Source organism: Cynocephalus volans, chromosome 7 (assembly GCF_027409185.1).
Source record: "Cynocephalus volans isolate mCynVol1 chromosome 7, mCynVol1.pri, whole genome shotgun sequence".
Lineage (NCBI taxonomy): Eukaryota > Metazoa > Chordata > Mammalia > Dermoptera > Cynocephalidae > Cynocephalus > Cynocephalus volans.
In genome coordinates, this window is record NC_084466.1 from 151,183,168 (window position 1) to 151,199,633 (window position 16,466).

Here is a 16,466-nt window from a genome sequence, read left to right on the forward strand (position 1 = left end):
ATACCACCAACTCCAACTTTTATGAGCTGTGGCATTTTCCAAATAGATGCTCTTGGAAGCCACCAATAGTAGGACTGTTTGACACTTTTGCTGGGGATATCCTACCATTAATTAGTGGTTGCTTAATAGCAAACTAAGAGACTAAAACAGTAACTCTATAAATGTCGGGGAATAAAGGCACAACATTTGGGGGTTTATTTAACCACTCTGTTTCCATACCAAGCTTCAGTGTAAACCTAAAGAAACTACCTTCCAACAAAAATGTAAGGTGTGCCCTTCTTCAACGTGTTTTTCTAAATTCCTGAGATTTTCAGTGCTACAATTATTTTGCCAGTCAAGTCAAATGCACGTACCCCGACTTTGCTTTCACAGTTGAGGGAATGTAAATACCCAATAAACATATGAAAGATGCTTAACCTCATTAACCGTCAGGGAAATGCAAATTAAAACAATAATGAGACACTGTTATTCACCAGCTGATTAACAAAAATTAGAAAGATCAATTTCATTCACTACTTTGTGAGTGTGTAGGGAAATAGAGACTCAAATTGAGAATGGGAACATAGATTGAGAAAAACCTTCTTGTAAAATAATTCAGGGGTACCTATTAGAATTAGCAACACACTTTTTTTTTTTTTTTTTTGACCCAGTTAATTCCACCTTCAGAGATCTAAACCCACAGAAAACAGCATGATTACTTCAAGGCACAAGAACAAAACTTGCTGTAAGCACTATTTGTAACAGCAAAAAACTGGAATCCATCAAGAAGAGAGTTATTAAGAATGCATAGTTCATCCTATACAAACTGATGTCTACTTCACTCAATAGTATATAATCATAAAAAGAATAAGGTATTCTTACATTCAGACCTCATAAGATATCATTATAAAAGGGGGAAAAAAAGTAGGTTGAATACAAATAAGTACACTTATGATTCCATTTTATAAAAAATACAAATACACAGGTACAATCCTCTAGATGCATATGGGGCTGAAGCTATAAGCATGGCTATGCACAGCGAAAATCAGAACACAGCCCAAATCAGAAAGAAAATGTACCACAGTGTTTAGCGATGTACTTTACATAATCAAGTGCTGGGAGTGTAAGTGTTCACGTTTTATCATTTTCACCTTCAAACTTGAACAGAAATCTCTCAAATACACAGTAAAAAAGTAAAATGAAACAGCTCCTCGGATATCTATTCTGTAACCGCTACAGAATCAAAGCATCTGTAACCCTCTAGCAGACCAAACGAAAGCCGGGAAGAAGAGAAGTCCTGCACCAACCCATGTGTGCACAATTCTTTATTTTCTTTCCTGCCCATGACCAGATCTTTGTGGAATTCATCATGATTTTTCATCTGCCAACTAACAGAACTAGAGAGCATGGGGTTTCAAAACTATGTTCACTAAAGACTTTTTAAAATAACATTTCAATATCAAAACAAAGCAGTTTGAAGCTAATGGCCTAAATTCTTAGTGTTGTACAAAAAGAAAATTCCACAAACATTCCACACTTTGTCAATACAAAGACAAAAGGTGGCCAGGACAGGTTTTCTCAGTATTCTTCTGTTACCTAAATCTCCCAAGTTATCCCTCTTCAGTCCCCAGCTACCTTCAGGTGACAAGCGGGAATGCTGATTTGCTTGCATGACACTAAAACACCTAGGTGAAAGGTGAAAGGTGAAAGGCTCAGGCTGTCACCAGGATGTTTGACTTCCACATGGCAAAAAAATCCAGACATTTCCAAATACCCAGGTGTTTGTTAACAAGCAGAATAAACATCCAGAAGCTGGATGAGAAGTTCTACTCTGTGCCAGGTCAAACGCTGTGTCCATGTGATGATGAATACTACCAAGACTTCTTCCCACCAACATCAGGACTCAACTTCCTAGGAAGAGAGCAATCCTGGCCTTCAGGAAGGCACTCCATGAACTACTACAGTTCAACACACACAACAGTCGTGATTAAGATACATAGAATCTTACCATCCCATCCTCGACTGCCCTTGTCAGCAGGCTCCTGGGGGACTCCGAACCACCCTGTCCAAACGTGTTTGCACAAACTGAGCTCGCATATGTCAAGGACTGTGGCCCTTACTGATGCTTATCACTGTGCAGATGTGCAGGCAAACATCTGTTAATACTTAAACTCCAACATCAACACAAGTTTGCTTTTCAGGAGGTGTCCAGAGAACAGGGGTGGGCGATCTGATTCTCCAAGACCAGTAGCAGAAACCCTTCTCCCCACTCAGTAAACAACCACTGGATCTCTCCAGAGAGGTAGGAAGTGAATTACAAAATGCAAGGCTGTTCCCTTAGATACCTGTTGCCCGAAGGTGCTCACAAAGGTGAGCAGCAGCAGAGCATCTGTCACCTTTTGAACTTAGCTCTTCCAAAATTTCATGACTTTCCTCAAAAAGCTAAACAGAGAGCTGCCATAGGATCTGGCAATTCCACTCCCAGGTACATACCCAGAGCAACTGAAGGCAGGACTCAGCAGGTACATGTACACCAATTGCAGCACTATTCACAGGAGCCAAAAGGTAGAAACAACCCAGGTGCCCATCAACAGGAGAACGGATAAACAAAATGAGGTGCGTCCGTACAATGGAATATCACTCACTCATAGTAAGGAATGAAGTTTTGATTCATGCTACAACATGGATGAACCTTAAACACATTACGTTAAGTGAAATAAGTCAGACACAAAAGGACAAATATCCTGTGATTCCACTAATCTGAGGTACCTAAAATAAACAAATTCATAGAGACAAAAAGTGGATTAGCAGTTACCAGGAACTGGGAGGAGGGGAAACGGGGAGTTACTGCTTAATGAGCACAGAGTTTCTGTTTGGGGTGACGAAAACGTTTTAGAAATAGTGGTGATGGCTGCACAACATTGTGAATGCAATTAATGCCAACCAAATTTAAAAATGACTTAAATGGTAAATTGCCTATGATGTATATTCTACCGCAATTGTAAAAAGTTCACGGAAGGTGGAAGAGCAGCAGCATGCCCCGCGTTGCTCTCAGCAGTATACTTTGGGCTAAATGATCTTTACACGCTCTTGGGGAGCCATCACTTTGTCATGCTTCTCATTTATCACCAGCGGTGTTTTTGTAAAACCCGGAACCATATTTGAAGAAAGCAGCTTAGTGAGCACATGAACTTTGGAGCAAAACTGCCTGGGTCCAAACGGCAGCTCCGCCACCCCTGAGGTGTCTGATGAGCCTTCATCTGTAAATGGGGCAAAATAACAGTGCCCACCTCTGCAGACTGTGGCAGGACTCAGTGACACGGCTCAGGGGAGTAGTCAGTAAATGTAGCTGACACCAGCTCTACCCGCTACAGCTGCTCATCATGGACGGCTGGATCTGGGATTATGGCTGAAATGTCTTGGCTGCGAAAAATCCCCATCAAGTATAAATATGCTGGTCATTACATTAGTCATGATTTTCCCCCTAAACAGTCTTGCAGTTTAAGCACAACATTTACATCAAAAAGTCTTTAAGATGACATCTACGTCACTAACCCAGAAAATATCAATCTAATTAACCTATGTATCAGAAAAACTAGTTTAGTTTTTAAATTGTCTTTTCTTAGATCTGAAATAATCTTGGAAATGAACAGTCCATACGCAATAATGTTTTACTCTCTGCGGAGGGACTCCATGGGAGTTTTAACCCCTGGGACATCCAGGGGCTTTCTTGCCAATTTCATAGCCAGGCTGAAGGAGCCCTTTGTCCTGTGGGCTCTTTTAGACTGTGTTCTTGTGCTCTTACAAGTGGCATGAAAGACAGTTTTTAAGAATCCTCTATGCCTACCTAGGTCATTCCCTAAGAACAAGTTGGGAACTGAGGTGGTCTATTAATTATCTCAGCTATCTTCTTGCTTTTCTGCATTAAATCACAATAACTGTTCAGAGCACTATGAAATATCTAGCCATAAAGGTAACCTCCTTATAACAAAAAAAAAATCAGTGCTGTTGTTTAAGATGAAAAATGGCTGATCCCGCATTATAGTTACACTCGTAAATCACAGTTCCTAGAGCTAGAAGGGATCCAATGTTCAAGATTATCTATCCAATCTTTTCATTAAAAAACAGAGGATCTGAGGCAGAGAGAGTTTTAAAAACCTGCCCATGGTCAAGATGGATGTAAAGCCCAGGAATAAGTACAATTAGGGGAATATAGTTATGCTTCAAGTCATGCTTTCCTATTATATTAAATTAATTACATATTAATAACATCCAGCCAGCCATTGCCCACATATTTTAAAAAATTATAATCTGACTCTCAATCACCTAAGGATGGCTCAGCACAAGTTCTTTGATAAACAAGGCTGAATGGCAGAATACCAAACAGTTCTATTGGTCATTTTAATTAAAATAAGCTTTCTGTCCTGTTTCATAATTTTTTTATTTTGTTTTGGTCTTTTGCTTTCCCTGCTCCCTTTATTGGCCACATGTGCATACCATTTCAAAACAAGCTGTAATACAGAGGACAAGGGCCAAGGTACCCAACCCACAGACCGGCAGAAAGAGCTAGAGAGACACCTGGCCACCAAAGCACAGCCACAGTTTACCGAATGAGCCAATTTACGAAAGGGGGAAAAAAAATCACAGAAATAGCAAACGTTTGTTTGTGGAAACTTTCAGGTCTTTGCTTCCTGGAAAAATATATCTCGAAAACCTTGACACTTTGCTTCTTTATTAAATAAAGTAGCAAACGGACAGAAGTCAGAAGAGTGCGTTGTTTGGACGTTAGGTCCTCCGTGTTTCCATTGGGTCTCTCTCCTTTTGGGGAAGTGCGGAGAAATGAAAACTAAATCGTACAGTAGAGTTTTCTCAGGTCAAATGTTCAGAGCACAGTTCTTTAAAACTTTACGTAGGTAACAAAAAAAAATATTGGAGGGAAAATGCAACACCAGGGACTGTGCTCCCTGTGAGCCCGAAGCTGGCCAGAGCCAGCCAGGAAGCTCAGACCAGCACCGGGAGGCCAGTGCCTTCATGACCTGGGTACCTGGGATGATCTTAACACATCATTAGCAAGGATTATGCTTTGGGTAACTAAGTTTTCCCAGGAGATGAGAGATCTTTGTCTTTTTTTTTTTTCCCCCAAGTCCCAGAAGCCCCTGGGACTCAAAATTTCTAAGAGTCTCTGGTATCCCCAAAATGAATGTCCAATGCCACCACTGTTGTACAAACCTCTTACTCGACCCAGGTTTAGTACCTTTGCATCTGATGGGCTGAGCTCCCAGGCCATCCTGCCACTGCCACAGACTCTCTCTCCACCACAGAAAGCCCAGAAGGACAAGAAACACTCCAGGGTCGCAGCCAGCACACCACATCCAAAGGTCCAGTATGCTTCCCCTATTTGCCTTTTTTTCTTTTTAAAGCAAAATATATTTTAGATTTTTGTTCCCATGCACTCAGACTCCATTTCTCTTTCACTTCAGAAATGGCTCAAATATAAAACAACAAAAACACTTCGGTCATCTGTGTCCCACGGGGACGGGCTGAAGGCATTCTGCTGAGGGCCCTTGTACTGCTTTTAGAACATAGGTGCTCTTCATTTAGCAGAATGTTGTCATAAATAATTAAAACTGAACTGCACCTGTTAAAAATCAAGCAGCATTTTTCTCATCAGGCACCCTTAGTCTTCCAGCATATTTGTAATCACTAATTCAGATTTGCAAAAAGCTCCTTACCCATCATAATGAAGTTGGTCCCGTTTATTTTGAGACCAGAATCTCTGGAGGTTCATCAACTCTCTTTGTACTTATTTACAAGACTATCTTAATTGAGGAAATTAGTTAACCTCCAGGATTTTGACCATCACTCTTACAGTTAAATTGTGTTCAAATAAAATCATTGGAACTGCATCAATTATGCAAATTTTTAGAAAGCACTTGGTGGTTAAAACAAGCCCAGGGGCCACGATTTTAGTGGCATAACTCTTCCTTTCTAACCAGCATTACCTAATGAAATCTTTGTCTATTCATTATTTTTTAAAAGGTGGGGTTTTTTGCTTTTTTAAAAAAAGGGCCAACCATCCAATCTCATTATACCTGGTCTAAGGACTAAACTCACAACAAAAAGACAAATCACCCCCCCTGCCTCCTGCTTCAACCACCAAGTAGGAGTCGTGGAAGACACTAAAGTATCTCTCCTTCCAAGCTTCAAAGGCCCCTACCTTCCAGCAAATGCACCTCACATCTGTTTCACATATCAACTGCCCCCTGTGTGATCTTAGTAATTTACTTATAGGCTTTTCCCATTTTCCTCTGGGTTTTGGCCTCTAGATGCCAATTCTTAAATGTTAAAACAAAAAGGCAAAAAGCTTTTACAGAAGCAAATAATCCTTTAAAGATGAGTAACTGTGAATGAGGTTTCAGAAAAGGGCTCTAGGGCACTTTTGGATGGATACGGTGGTTCATGGAACCACAACAGTGATAGAGTTGGGGTGACGTGGGTGTGTTAAACATGGGGGAGAGACAGTCCTTCCAGACGTCCCATTGCTGCCACCAAGAAATCCTCTCCCACCTGGCTTTTAAAGCCCTGGGGTCCAAGCTGAAGCGCCTTCTATTTTACCCACTGGGTAGATTTCTCAGGTGGGTCCCAGAGATCCCAATGCCTCCTGGCATTCATGCCCTTGGGTGATCTCCTCCCTGGTGACTTGCTTAAACAGAAAACAGTAAAAGTGGTGGGATGCCACTTCCTCTGTGTTCCTCCACTCTTTCTCTCTGGCTCCTCTTCCTTACTCATCCTGATGAAGGCAGCTGCCATGTTGTCAACTGCCCTATGGAGACACCCACATGGCAAGGAACTGAGGCCTCCAGCCAACAACCAGTGAGGAACTGAGGCCCTCAGTCCAACAACCTGCAGGAAGTGAATCCTGAGGACAACCATATGAGCAGCTCCTTCCCCAGGTAATCCTTCAGAAGAGACCCCAGCCTAAACCAAAACCTTCATTACAGTCTCATGAGACACCTGGAGACAGAAGACTCAGCAAAGCCACACCCGGATTCCTAACCATGAAACCTGTGAAATAATAAATGTTGCTCTTTAAAGTCACTATGTCTTGACGTAATTTGTTATGCAGCGGTAGGCAACTAATATGCCCACTCATGTTCCAAATGCACCAAAGAATTTCATAATAAGATTTCCTTAAGTCCTCCTCATATGCTAAATTCTCAAAGTTCTCCTCTTCCATACTAAATAATTTGGTGAGTCTAGATCTCTCTTTCTGACACACTCTTCCTTCCAACTCAGCCCAGGATCCTTCTCTGATCTCCTTATCCTCCCCAAGAGCCAACATCACCTCTCCATGCATGTCTGCAGGATGCAACACACTCTTGTGACTTGTGTCCTCTGAGACTGCCAGCTCTCCTGTCTGCCTCCCCTGCTGGACTAGAAGCCCCTCTGAGCTGGGGCCAGGGCTTGCCCTCTTTGGTTTCTCCAGAGCCTAGGATGGTGCCTGGCGCAGACAGGTGCTCCTTCAACGTTAGCTAAATGGATGATCAAAGGCTGGAAGGAGCATTCGCAGACATCTTCAGGGAGATAGCTGTCCATTTCAAACTCCCCAGGAAGTGATAAGACTGAACTTCATGGTACTCCATGATGGGCTCTTCAGAATCTTTGAAGCAGGGGGACAGGGGACTGCCTCTGTCATCTTTCAGCGATCTCTCTTAATGAGTAATATTTCATACTCCAATCTCTCATCCAGATCCATTCGCTGTTAATGCAACCCTGCTCAAACAGGGCATCTGTACTGACACTTCTCAAATTCCACTCCAGTTTTAGTTTTACAGACTATAAAGCATATAGAAAACAGACTCTCAACTTTCAACCCTTCTGTTATTAAATTCTCCTCATATAAAGAACAACGATGTAAGTGGGAACTGTACTTTAAAATGACATGCAAGATCAGGACAATTTTTTTTTCAATACGAAGCATTGACATGATCAGTTATGATCATTCCTGATTTTTTAAAAAACATTCCTCTTAGTTCCTGCTAACTTTTGAGGACGTTCAAAAATAAATACACAAAAATTTAAGAAGTACAAAATTTTGAAAGCTTCATTGTACCTTATAGCCTCCAATGCGATGCTCCTGCTTAAATTCTTTTCCATTTTTCAGCCACCTCATAGTTGGTGTTGGATTCCCCCCAGCTGGACAGCGAAACTTGACAGTATTGGCTGCAGGGACAGCATGCAGCCGCTTTTCCATCTTTTCTGTGTTGGTCCAGTATGGTGCTCCTGTTTTGGAAAATAACATTAAAATGTATATACATGGATTGCCTTGTCTCCACGGGTAAACTCCAAACAAGCAAGATCGTTTTATTTTCTATGTAATGGATCTGATATTTTTCAAATCTTTGGGTAATATTTAAATTAGGAAAAAAATTTCGGAAGTCTAATCCTGCTGGCCTTGCAGACGGTCCCTGGAGAGAGACTGCTTATTGGTTTATGTCCATTAACACGAAAAAAAAATGTCTGAGGCACCTTCTCTCTCTTGTTCTTGGTGCCAGAAAGTAATTTCATGTCGAATCATGTTTTAAAATTCTACTTTGTACACACAGTAAAAAAACAGGCAATAGTAACAACTCAGCCCTCCAAAAATATATCATTGTAGATTGCCCCACCTATTAAATGATCCCATATACCCACTAGTTAAAACAAGTTGTCCTCAAAAGCCACATCAACTTATCCACTGCAGCTTTACTTTAAAGAGCCGTAAAAAGTATAAACCATCATCCTAATAGAAAAGAATCCATGAAGGTATCATTAATTTCTCAGTACTTTATATGACAAACAAAAAAACCATATCACTAAATTTTTGAAATGAAAAAAAGACAAAATGGTTTTTTTTTCTCCAACGGGGTTTATGAATAACATTATCCTACCACACCTAAGCTGATAACTTAATAGGTGGCTACTAATCAAATGTTATGTAAAGTCGTGCCCTCTTAAGTCATAAATACAAGTGATTTTTTTTAACTCAAGGAAAGAGGCAAGTTTTTAAATCACCAAGCAAAGTACATTTTATCTCAGGAACACTGCTGTAAATTCTTCATGCCTGCTAAGAGAGGTTAATGACCACTACTGACTGAATGCTTATTTTGCAAGCACTGCCCTAAGAGCTTTTACATGTTTAAAACATGAATCCTCACAATCCAATGAGAAAGGCACTATTATAATTCCTTTTTACAGGTAGGGAAACCGAGGCACAGAGAGGTTAAGTAATCCTCCAAAAGCCATGAAGCTCGTAAGATGTACAGCCAGGATTTGAACCAAATCGGTCTGATACCAAAGCCCACTGTCCTCAGCCCTGCTTTTCACCGCTAGAAGAACCAGATTCTCCATGGGGTTGGAATCCAAACCTTCAACCACTCTGATATTTAAGACTGGAGGCCGGGAGAGCCAGCCTGGGCCACTTCTTCCTTTATTGCTATCCAGATCTCCCAATGAAATCTTATACAGCAATTTAACTTTTCACATAGATTGTGTTTCTGTCTTAGAAAACTGGTAACCAAAATCCCTGTATTCCCCTAAATCATCCATCTACAGGACCTTGAACATTCTAGAAAGCCAATTCATAACATTGCTTATTTCTGATAAGGGTTAGACTGAGCAAAAGCACACAGACTCCTCAAACCACAGACAAATGGCCCGAGGCATGGGCTTTGTCTGGCTCGGATGCATATGTAGAAGGCTTCTCTATGCCACGGGTGGCACAGCTTGCTCCTGGGGGGTTACAATACCCTTCACTCAGCAGCCAGACTCTCATGCTCTAATCAGGAATTGGAATAAATGAATCCAAAACACACAACCCTATCTGCTTCACGTTTTCTCTTAAACCTGCTATAAAAACCTGCTACAAAAGACAGAGCTAAGACTTCTTCACAGAGGCATGCCGTATCTTCTCTATCCTTGTGCATGTCTAAGTGCCAAGGTGGTGGGATACAGGGGCAACTACATGATGCCAAGACAGTGCAAAAAGGGACAGGTGGTCATCATGTATACCAGAGAGAAAGAAAGTAGGAAGGAAAGGCAAGGGAGGACGAGGGAAAAGGAATGAGGCTGCACTCTTTCCTTTGAGTCCAGCAGCATTTTCATTGAGTAGGCACAACTTGGGTAGCCGTCTGACTTGGGGTCTCCAGTGCCCATAAACATGCCTATTCCTCTGAGCATTCCACCAGTGAGTACTTGGTTCTTATTCATCACAAGACTCCCAGGGCCTGGCATATACTGAAACAATTTCAATAATCTTTCATTTTAAAAGCTTCCACTTAGAAAAAATCCATCCACAGCCACAGCCACTAAAAAAGAAACCATTGAGAGCACAAAATAAATAATGAGCTTTGTGGCTACACAAAGACTTTTACAAATTTGACCTAAATGAAAAGCATACCTCACGCTGTCAGGTGTCTGTGCTCATGTCATTTGTTTAAGTAAACACAATAGCCTATTCACATGAATTAGCTAAATATTAATGTAGTAACTCTTTCACAGAGCATCAATTACCACTCAGCTGATCCTCTGGAATGTCTTTTCTTTTTTACACAAAAGAAATCAACAGATATGTGCTCACATACCACTGGGCATGATTTTTATGTTCCCTAAAATGTCAAAAAGTGGAATTTAGCTTAAGAAATTAGGAATGTGGTTCTTTTCCTCTCACACTGGGCTAAGCCATCAGTGAGGCTGCAAGGATCACTCCAGACCTCGCGGCCTGTGCAGCCCTGACCTGTGGCAACAGTACACTGGCAACCAGAGTCTTTGTCGTGGTACCTAAGGAATGATTTAAAGACTAGACTGAAAGAATTCTGCTGGAATTTCTGGCAGGTAGCCACTTCCCTGGGGTAAAATTTCAGTCATCAAACTGTACCTATAAAATCTGCTCATGCAAAACAGATAAACAACTATGCAATGGGCACAGTGCTTCTAACCTAAGTCTCAGAGATCCACGGTGGGTGGAGCCACCACAAAATCTAATCCACAAAGTAGAAACCAATCACCTACGGTGCTATAGCTTGAAACCTGCATTTCACAACATTCCTTGAATAACCGTAAATCATGCCTCAACAGAAAGGGCCATGGAGCCAAGTTGATCAAAGTGCCCTGGGTGGGAGTGATAGCCACCCCAACCCTCTGCCTGGGCTGACCAACCCCACCCTGGTAAGTGCTAACATCACACAGGTATGACCACCCTTTGGTAACTAAGCCTCCCCTTGAGAAGGCAAGCTCACGAAACATTTTAACGCACATGATGCTGGAGGGGAGGAACTATTTTAATTTACAGTGGCTCCTCCTGAAATAAACTAGCTTTATGAGAAGACTGAAGAACCTGGAAGATCTAGAAAAATAGATATATTTTAGGATTAGCCCTACTGTGTTTCCTTCAACAGCAGCCTCATGTCTCCCACATACTCTTCCTCTCTCCAATATTTTCTGCCATTTTTGCAGTCTAAACACATGGAAATGCCAGAGGCTTCAAAGAACTACATTGCAGCTGGAGAGAAACACGGACCAGATACATTGGACAAGCTCCTCGGCCTAAGGAGGCTTCTTTCATACCAGGACTTGTGAGCAGCTTTCACAACTTTCATTCAGGGAAGGAAATGGTTTAACAAACTAAACATCTACAAAAGCAGAGATGACCCTTGTACACAGAACACGCTCAATGGATTTTACTCTACAGCCCTATTTAAAATGAACTGCAAGCCAAGGACACATCAGGTTGTCTGAAATCAAGTGTATGAGCATCTACTTTATGTACCTTCCCTGGCCTAACCTCAGATGTATGAAGGGTGAGTTTAAAGTCAATTAATAGAGGGAGAACTGTGGTATAAACCTCTGATGGCATAAAAAATAAATACACTAAATTACCTATAAAGTAAACGAGTTGTCCTGGATGATAGGTGTAGTCCCCTCAGCTCTGACAGTCTTAGATCTGACGTAATATGTAGAAAAAGAATGATGGATGTTCTCTTACTCATTAAATACTAATGATGAGCATGTTAAAGGAACAGCAAGACCTGGCCACAGTAAATAAACAAGTAAAATTGCACAGTCAACGCAGAGCATACCTATGTGTGATCATTTTCTTCACTGAAACAGTTATGTTAGGGAAGTTGAATTTTACTTTCATGCAGCAGAAGTCTCCTAAGAACCAGCTGGTTAAAGAGAGATTTACAACCCCACAGAAACATCCCCAAAGTACTCTGACACAGCCTTTCTTTAGCACTCCTATCCCACAGTGAAGATTCATCTTTCTCTGGGCCACTGCTTTGTTACTGATGTGCTTCCAATACGGTGGTGTCTCTACTGAAAAATATTCCGTTTGACGTCTGCTGACCAAGAGCGGAGCACCTAGATGCAGTCTGAGCTGTCTTCAGCCAGCTTGAGTAGGCTCTCGAGTGTTGACTGGGTGGATGGATGAACAGACAGAAAGAAGCCTGCTAAAATCTTCAGCTTTAAAATGAAGGAGCTTTTCTGATGAAGTCCCTCCCGGTACAAACATTCTTCCCAGGTATCTACGTGCTACACAGGTATTGATTCTGCCAATAAATGATAGGTTATAGGGTTTCTTTTGACCCTGCAGTATAAACTCAATGAGAAGCCACAGGCTGCTGAGCCTGTCCCCATAAAAACCTTTACATGTTCCAATACTGACATCTAAGGTTTATGGTCTACTCTCTCTCTCTGGAACCAAAAAGAGAGAACACAGCTGAATGGTTTAAAGGAAAAACATGGAATCATATTACAACACAGTACCAAAAGAGACCTTGGTGACCATCTGGCCCAACGGCTGATGTGATCAATGTCACCCAGAAAGGTTAAGTGATTTGATCAAGGTCACACAGCCAGAGGCTGGGCTGAGGCTAGACCCAAGTCTCCAGCTCCCTGAGCAGTGCTCTTTCAACCACTCCAGGCTGCCCTTTGAACTCTCCCATGGCAATTAAGGCAAAAATTCAAGATTTATGTGAGCTGTGGATGCTGATGACTGCCAACTATATTTTTATTGATGCAAAAATAAAAAAATAAAATAAAACACAGCCTGTTTCAGCTCCTAGATTGTCTTACAAACTCCCTAAAGCCCCACTAAGGCCTCTGCCTTAAGTCTATAATTAGGGCTTTTAAAAATATCACTAATCAGGACATTTGAATGCTTTGACCCCTGACGGGGAAAAATGTCTCTGAGAGCTCCCCACTGTCCCAGTAGATTGCAGTGCATCTGTTTTCAGTCTGGTGTAAACTAAGAGAAAACAAATCTAACAAAATACGGAGATTTGAATGAGCATGGGATTTATGACGGGGTATGTCTGTGGCTTTATTTCAGAAATCTCGTTAAAACAAGAACTTGCTGACCAGCAACACATTAGATCAGAAGCACATTTTTTAAAAACTAGTCAAGTTACTCACAAGTGAAATGACTGAGTCCAGTGAGAGACCAGTTACTCCATGGGAATTCCTAGGATCTGCCTTCAAAGGAAAATCCTTCAGTCATTGGCTATGCTGTTTGACCAAGAGGGGGGGGCCAAGAAGGAAAAGATACGTATCCCAGCTTACCGGATGCAATGCCATCAGCAGCCTTTGTGACAAAATGCCAAACTGGCTTACTGATGAGGTTTTCATGAAAAAGGAATTTCCAAAAATTTAGGAGGCCTGTGTGCTTCGTTGTTTTGTTCTTTTCAATTCCCAGAAACTTCAACACAACTAAGAAACTTGCATTGACTAAGTTAGATATAACCTCTCCCAAATAAAAATTCCAATTAGAACGAAGTAACTACAAACTGTTATCAGCAGGTTAATCAATGAAATGAGTTTGGAATCTCAAGCCAAGTACCTTCATTTTCCCTAGTGACTTCAAAAAAAAAGCCTTTCTCCCTGACATAGAGTATGCATATCTGCAGGTCTCAACAGGAATTAAACCAAAATAAAAAATTGCCTTGCCTCTGTTCACTCAATAGAAAGAACCACTCCAGCAGCAAGAATCTTGAGAGAGCTCTCTCTCTGTCACCTCCCTCTAGTTAAGCAACAGATATGAACTATTCCACAGTCGGGATCTTCCCAAGAACTAAGTCTTGAGCTCTTCAGAAACGTTAATCACTTAAACACAAGCTGAAGGTAATAAAAATCCCTCAAACAAGCAGGCATGTCTAGTACCTAGTACTTAGGGGAGGCAAGGACTTGGTTAAGTTATACTTTCCTACATTTAAAGCATAAATTCTAAACCTTTCAAAACCCTCAACTTGGATGCATTTCAAAAAATTAGCATTTGAAATTGCAACTTTTTGTCCAGAGAAAACGTGTTTCACTGAGGGGCATATGTAGCAGCATTATTTCCTGGCAGTCAGGCTTGTAATGACATCACAGGATTGTTCCAGTCGGGAAACGTCCAGTGCTGGTAAGGTGTGAGGTCATCAGCTGCTCAGCTGCTAAAATATGACCAGAGAATGCCCTTCACATCTGGGATGGAAGAACTTGACTTAAAAGGGGAGAACAAGTCAGATCAATCAAATCAGCCCACGGCCGGCTTTTCAGTGCATGTGCAACAGGATGTTAATAGATGCTATATTTTAAAAAGGGTCTTACGGTCAGTAAGTGTAGAAAAGCCTGGAAAAGGACAAAATTAAACAGATGTTTTACTACAGAACTTCTCAGAGCTTGTATCATACTGATGGACATTATAAGTCTCTAAGAAAGTTTTACAACAAGCAGAATTTTCCAAATTTATTTCAAAATACAACTTACTTTTGGCAGAAAATTAGTCTGGACTAGGATTCCAAGGAATATTCTTTGGGAAACACCAGCTTATCTTCTTAATGTACAGACCAGACCTAAACATTGCTCTGTTTTTATTAAGATCCATGAAAGACATCTGTGAGGACTATAATTCCACAAAATATTCATTCAACATCCAGACTGGTTCCTGCCCTCAAGAAGCGAAGGGTCTACTAGAAAGGCAGTCCTGAGACGCTACATCCTATTGCATGTGATGCAATAAAATAGAACATATGAATGCTCAAAATCGAGCCACACGATCTGCCTGTGTGAACGAGGAAATCCTCCGCAGAGAAGCCCACCGCTGAGCTGGATGTGGAATGACCAGTTAGGAGCAATCTGAATATTACAGAACATTCCTATAAAAATCAAACAAGACCTGGATGTCTATGGGTACCAGTTTCATGGCCTAAATTCAATAATCCTGCCTTAATTCTTGATTGTTATGTTTGCCATTGTCTGTGGCTACCAGGCTTCCTGTACTCTGTACAGAATCTAAAAGAACTTTACCAAGCAGATAAGTTTGCCTCCTTATATTTAACCACCAACATTAAACGATAATCTAGCATAGAGCAGAGGGAATAACCTGCAATATATTTTTCAAGCCAGAAGACACAGAACTAAATATGCAGTATGTCAGTCCAAAAAGAGAAAAAACCTTCTCAGAAAAGCCCCAAAATGTCACTGTCAGCACAGGGCTACCGGAGCATCATTTGCTAATGTTACTTAAGAAGAGCATCCAAACACCCTGGTGACATTTCCAGACAATCAGAAGGCACAAAGGAATCAATTTAGACACATGGGTGTTTTCCAGGTGGCTGAAAATGCAAAGAATTCAGTGCTTCTGCAATTTTCCCTATTACTCAGGTCAGGCATTTGACGCTTGAAGTGGCAAAAGATTGTTTTAATGGCAACATCCCCTCTCCTGCCTTGCCAATTACCCTGGCCATGGCATTCCTCTGTCCATACAGGCCACAGCTGCTTAATCTCAGCCGCCCCAGGCTGCACCTGTGAATCAGTCCAGCCTAATCACACCAACAGATGGCAGAGGCCAAGTAGCCAGCTAAGAACTGCTATCACTTTAAATAGCATCTAATGTTTCACAGGCACCAAGAGAGGCACCTCCCGACAGCAATATCTCCCTGGTACAGCTAACACCAGCCCTTAATCACTGCAGAGCACCCATTTCAGGGCAGAGTTGGTGTCATTCGAGAGCTAATTACCAAAAAACACTGTTTGCAAGGTGAAAGCATGGCAAGGGCGCTGTTGGCTGGCATTCATTAAACGGAGCACTCCACCTCCTGGCCCTTCTGCACAGGCACTGGGCAATCGGGACTAGTGTTCACAATGAAAACCTGGAGGTCCACGCAGGTAATCCTTCCGAATCATCAGAGAGATTCCACTCTCTCAGCCTGGTTGTTACGTGTAACCTGCACCTTGCTGTTGCATTTTATTATATCATGTGGATTCACGGTAATGTGCTATCAGACAGGGTACTTGACCACCAAGACAACACAGTTCCCAGGCATGCCAACAAAACCAAGCTGACGGAATCTGCTGTCCCAATCAATAGCAATGGCACCCACATGCAGGTGTCCCTTCAGAGCTATAAACAACTGTCCACGCATCCTCACTCCACCCCCATCGTGACCCTGGGATACCTACATGCAACA

At 41.7% G+C, this 16,466-nt stretch overlaps 1 protein-coding gene across 3 annotated transcripts in view; it reads right to left on the minus strand.

The window, feature by feature from the left end:
• Positions 1 to 16,466, minus strand: part of FGFR2 (fibroblast growth factor receptor 2) — a 100,652-nt gene that overhangs the window by 59,367 nt on the left and 24,819 nt on the right. For all 3 annotated transcript variants that reach the window (XM_063101871.1, XM_063101872.1, XM_063101870.1), the window contains one exon: positions 8,093 to 8,262. In XM_063101871.1, the coding sequence (XP_062957941.1) occupies positions 8,093 to 8,262 (170 nt within the window). The remainder of the gene's footprint in view (positions 1 to 8,092; positions 8,263 to 16,466) is intronic.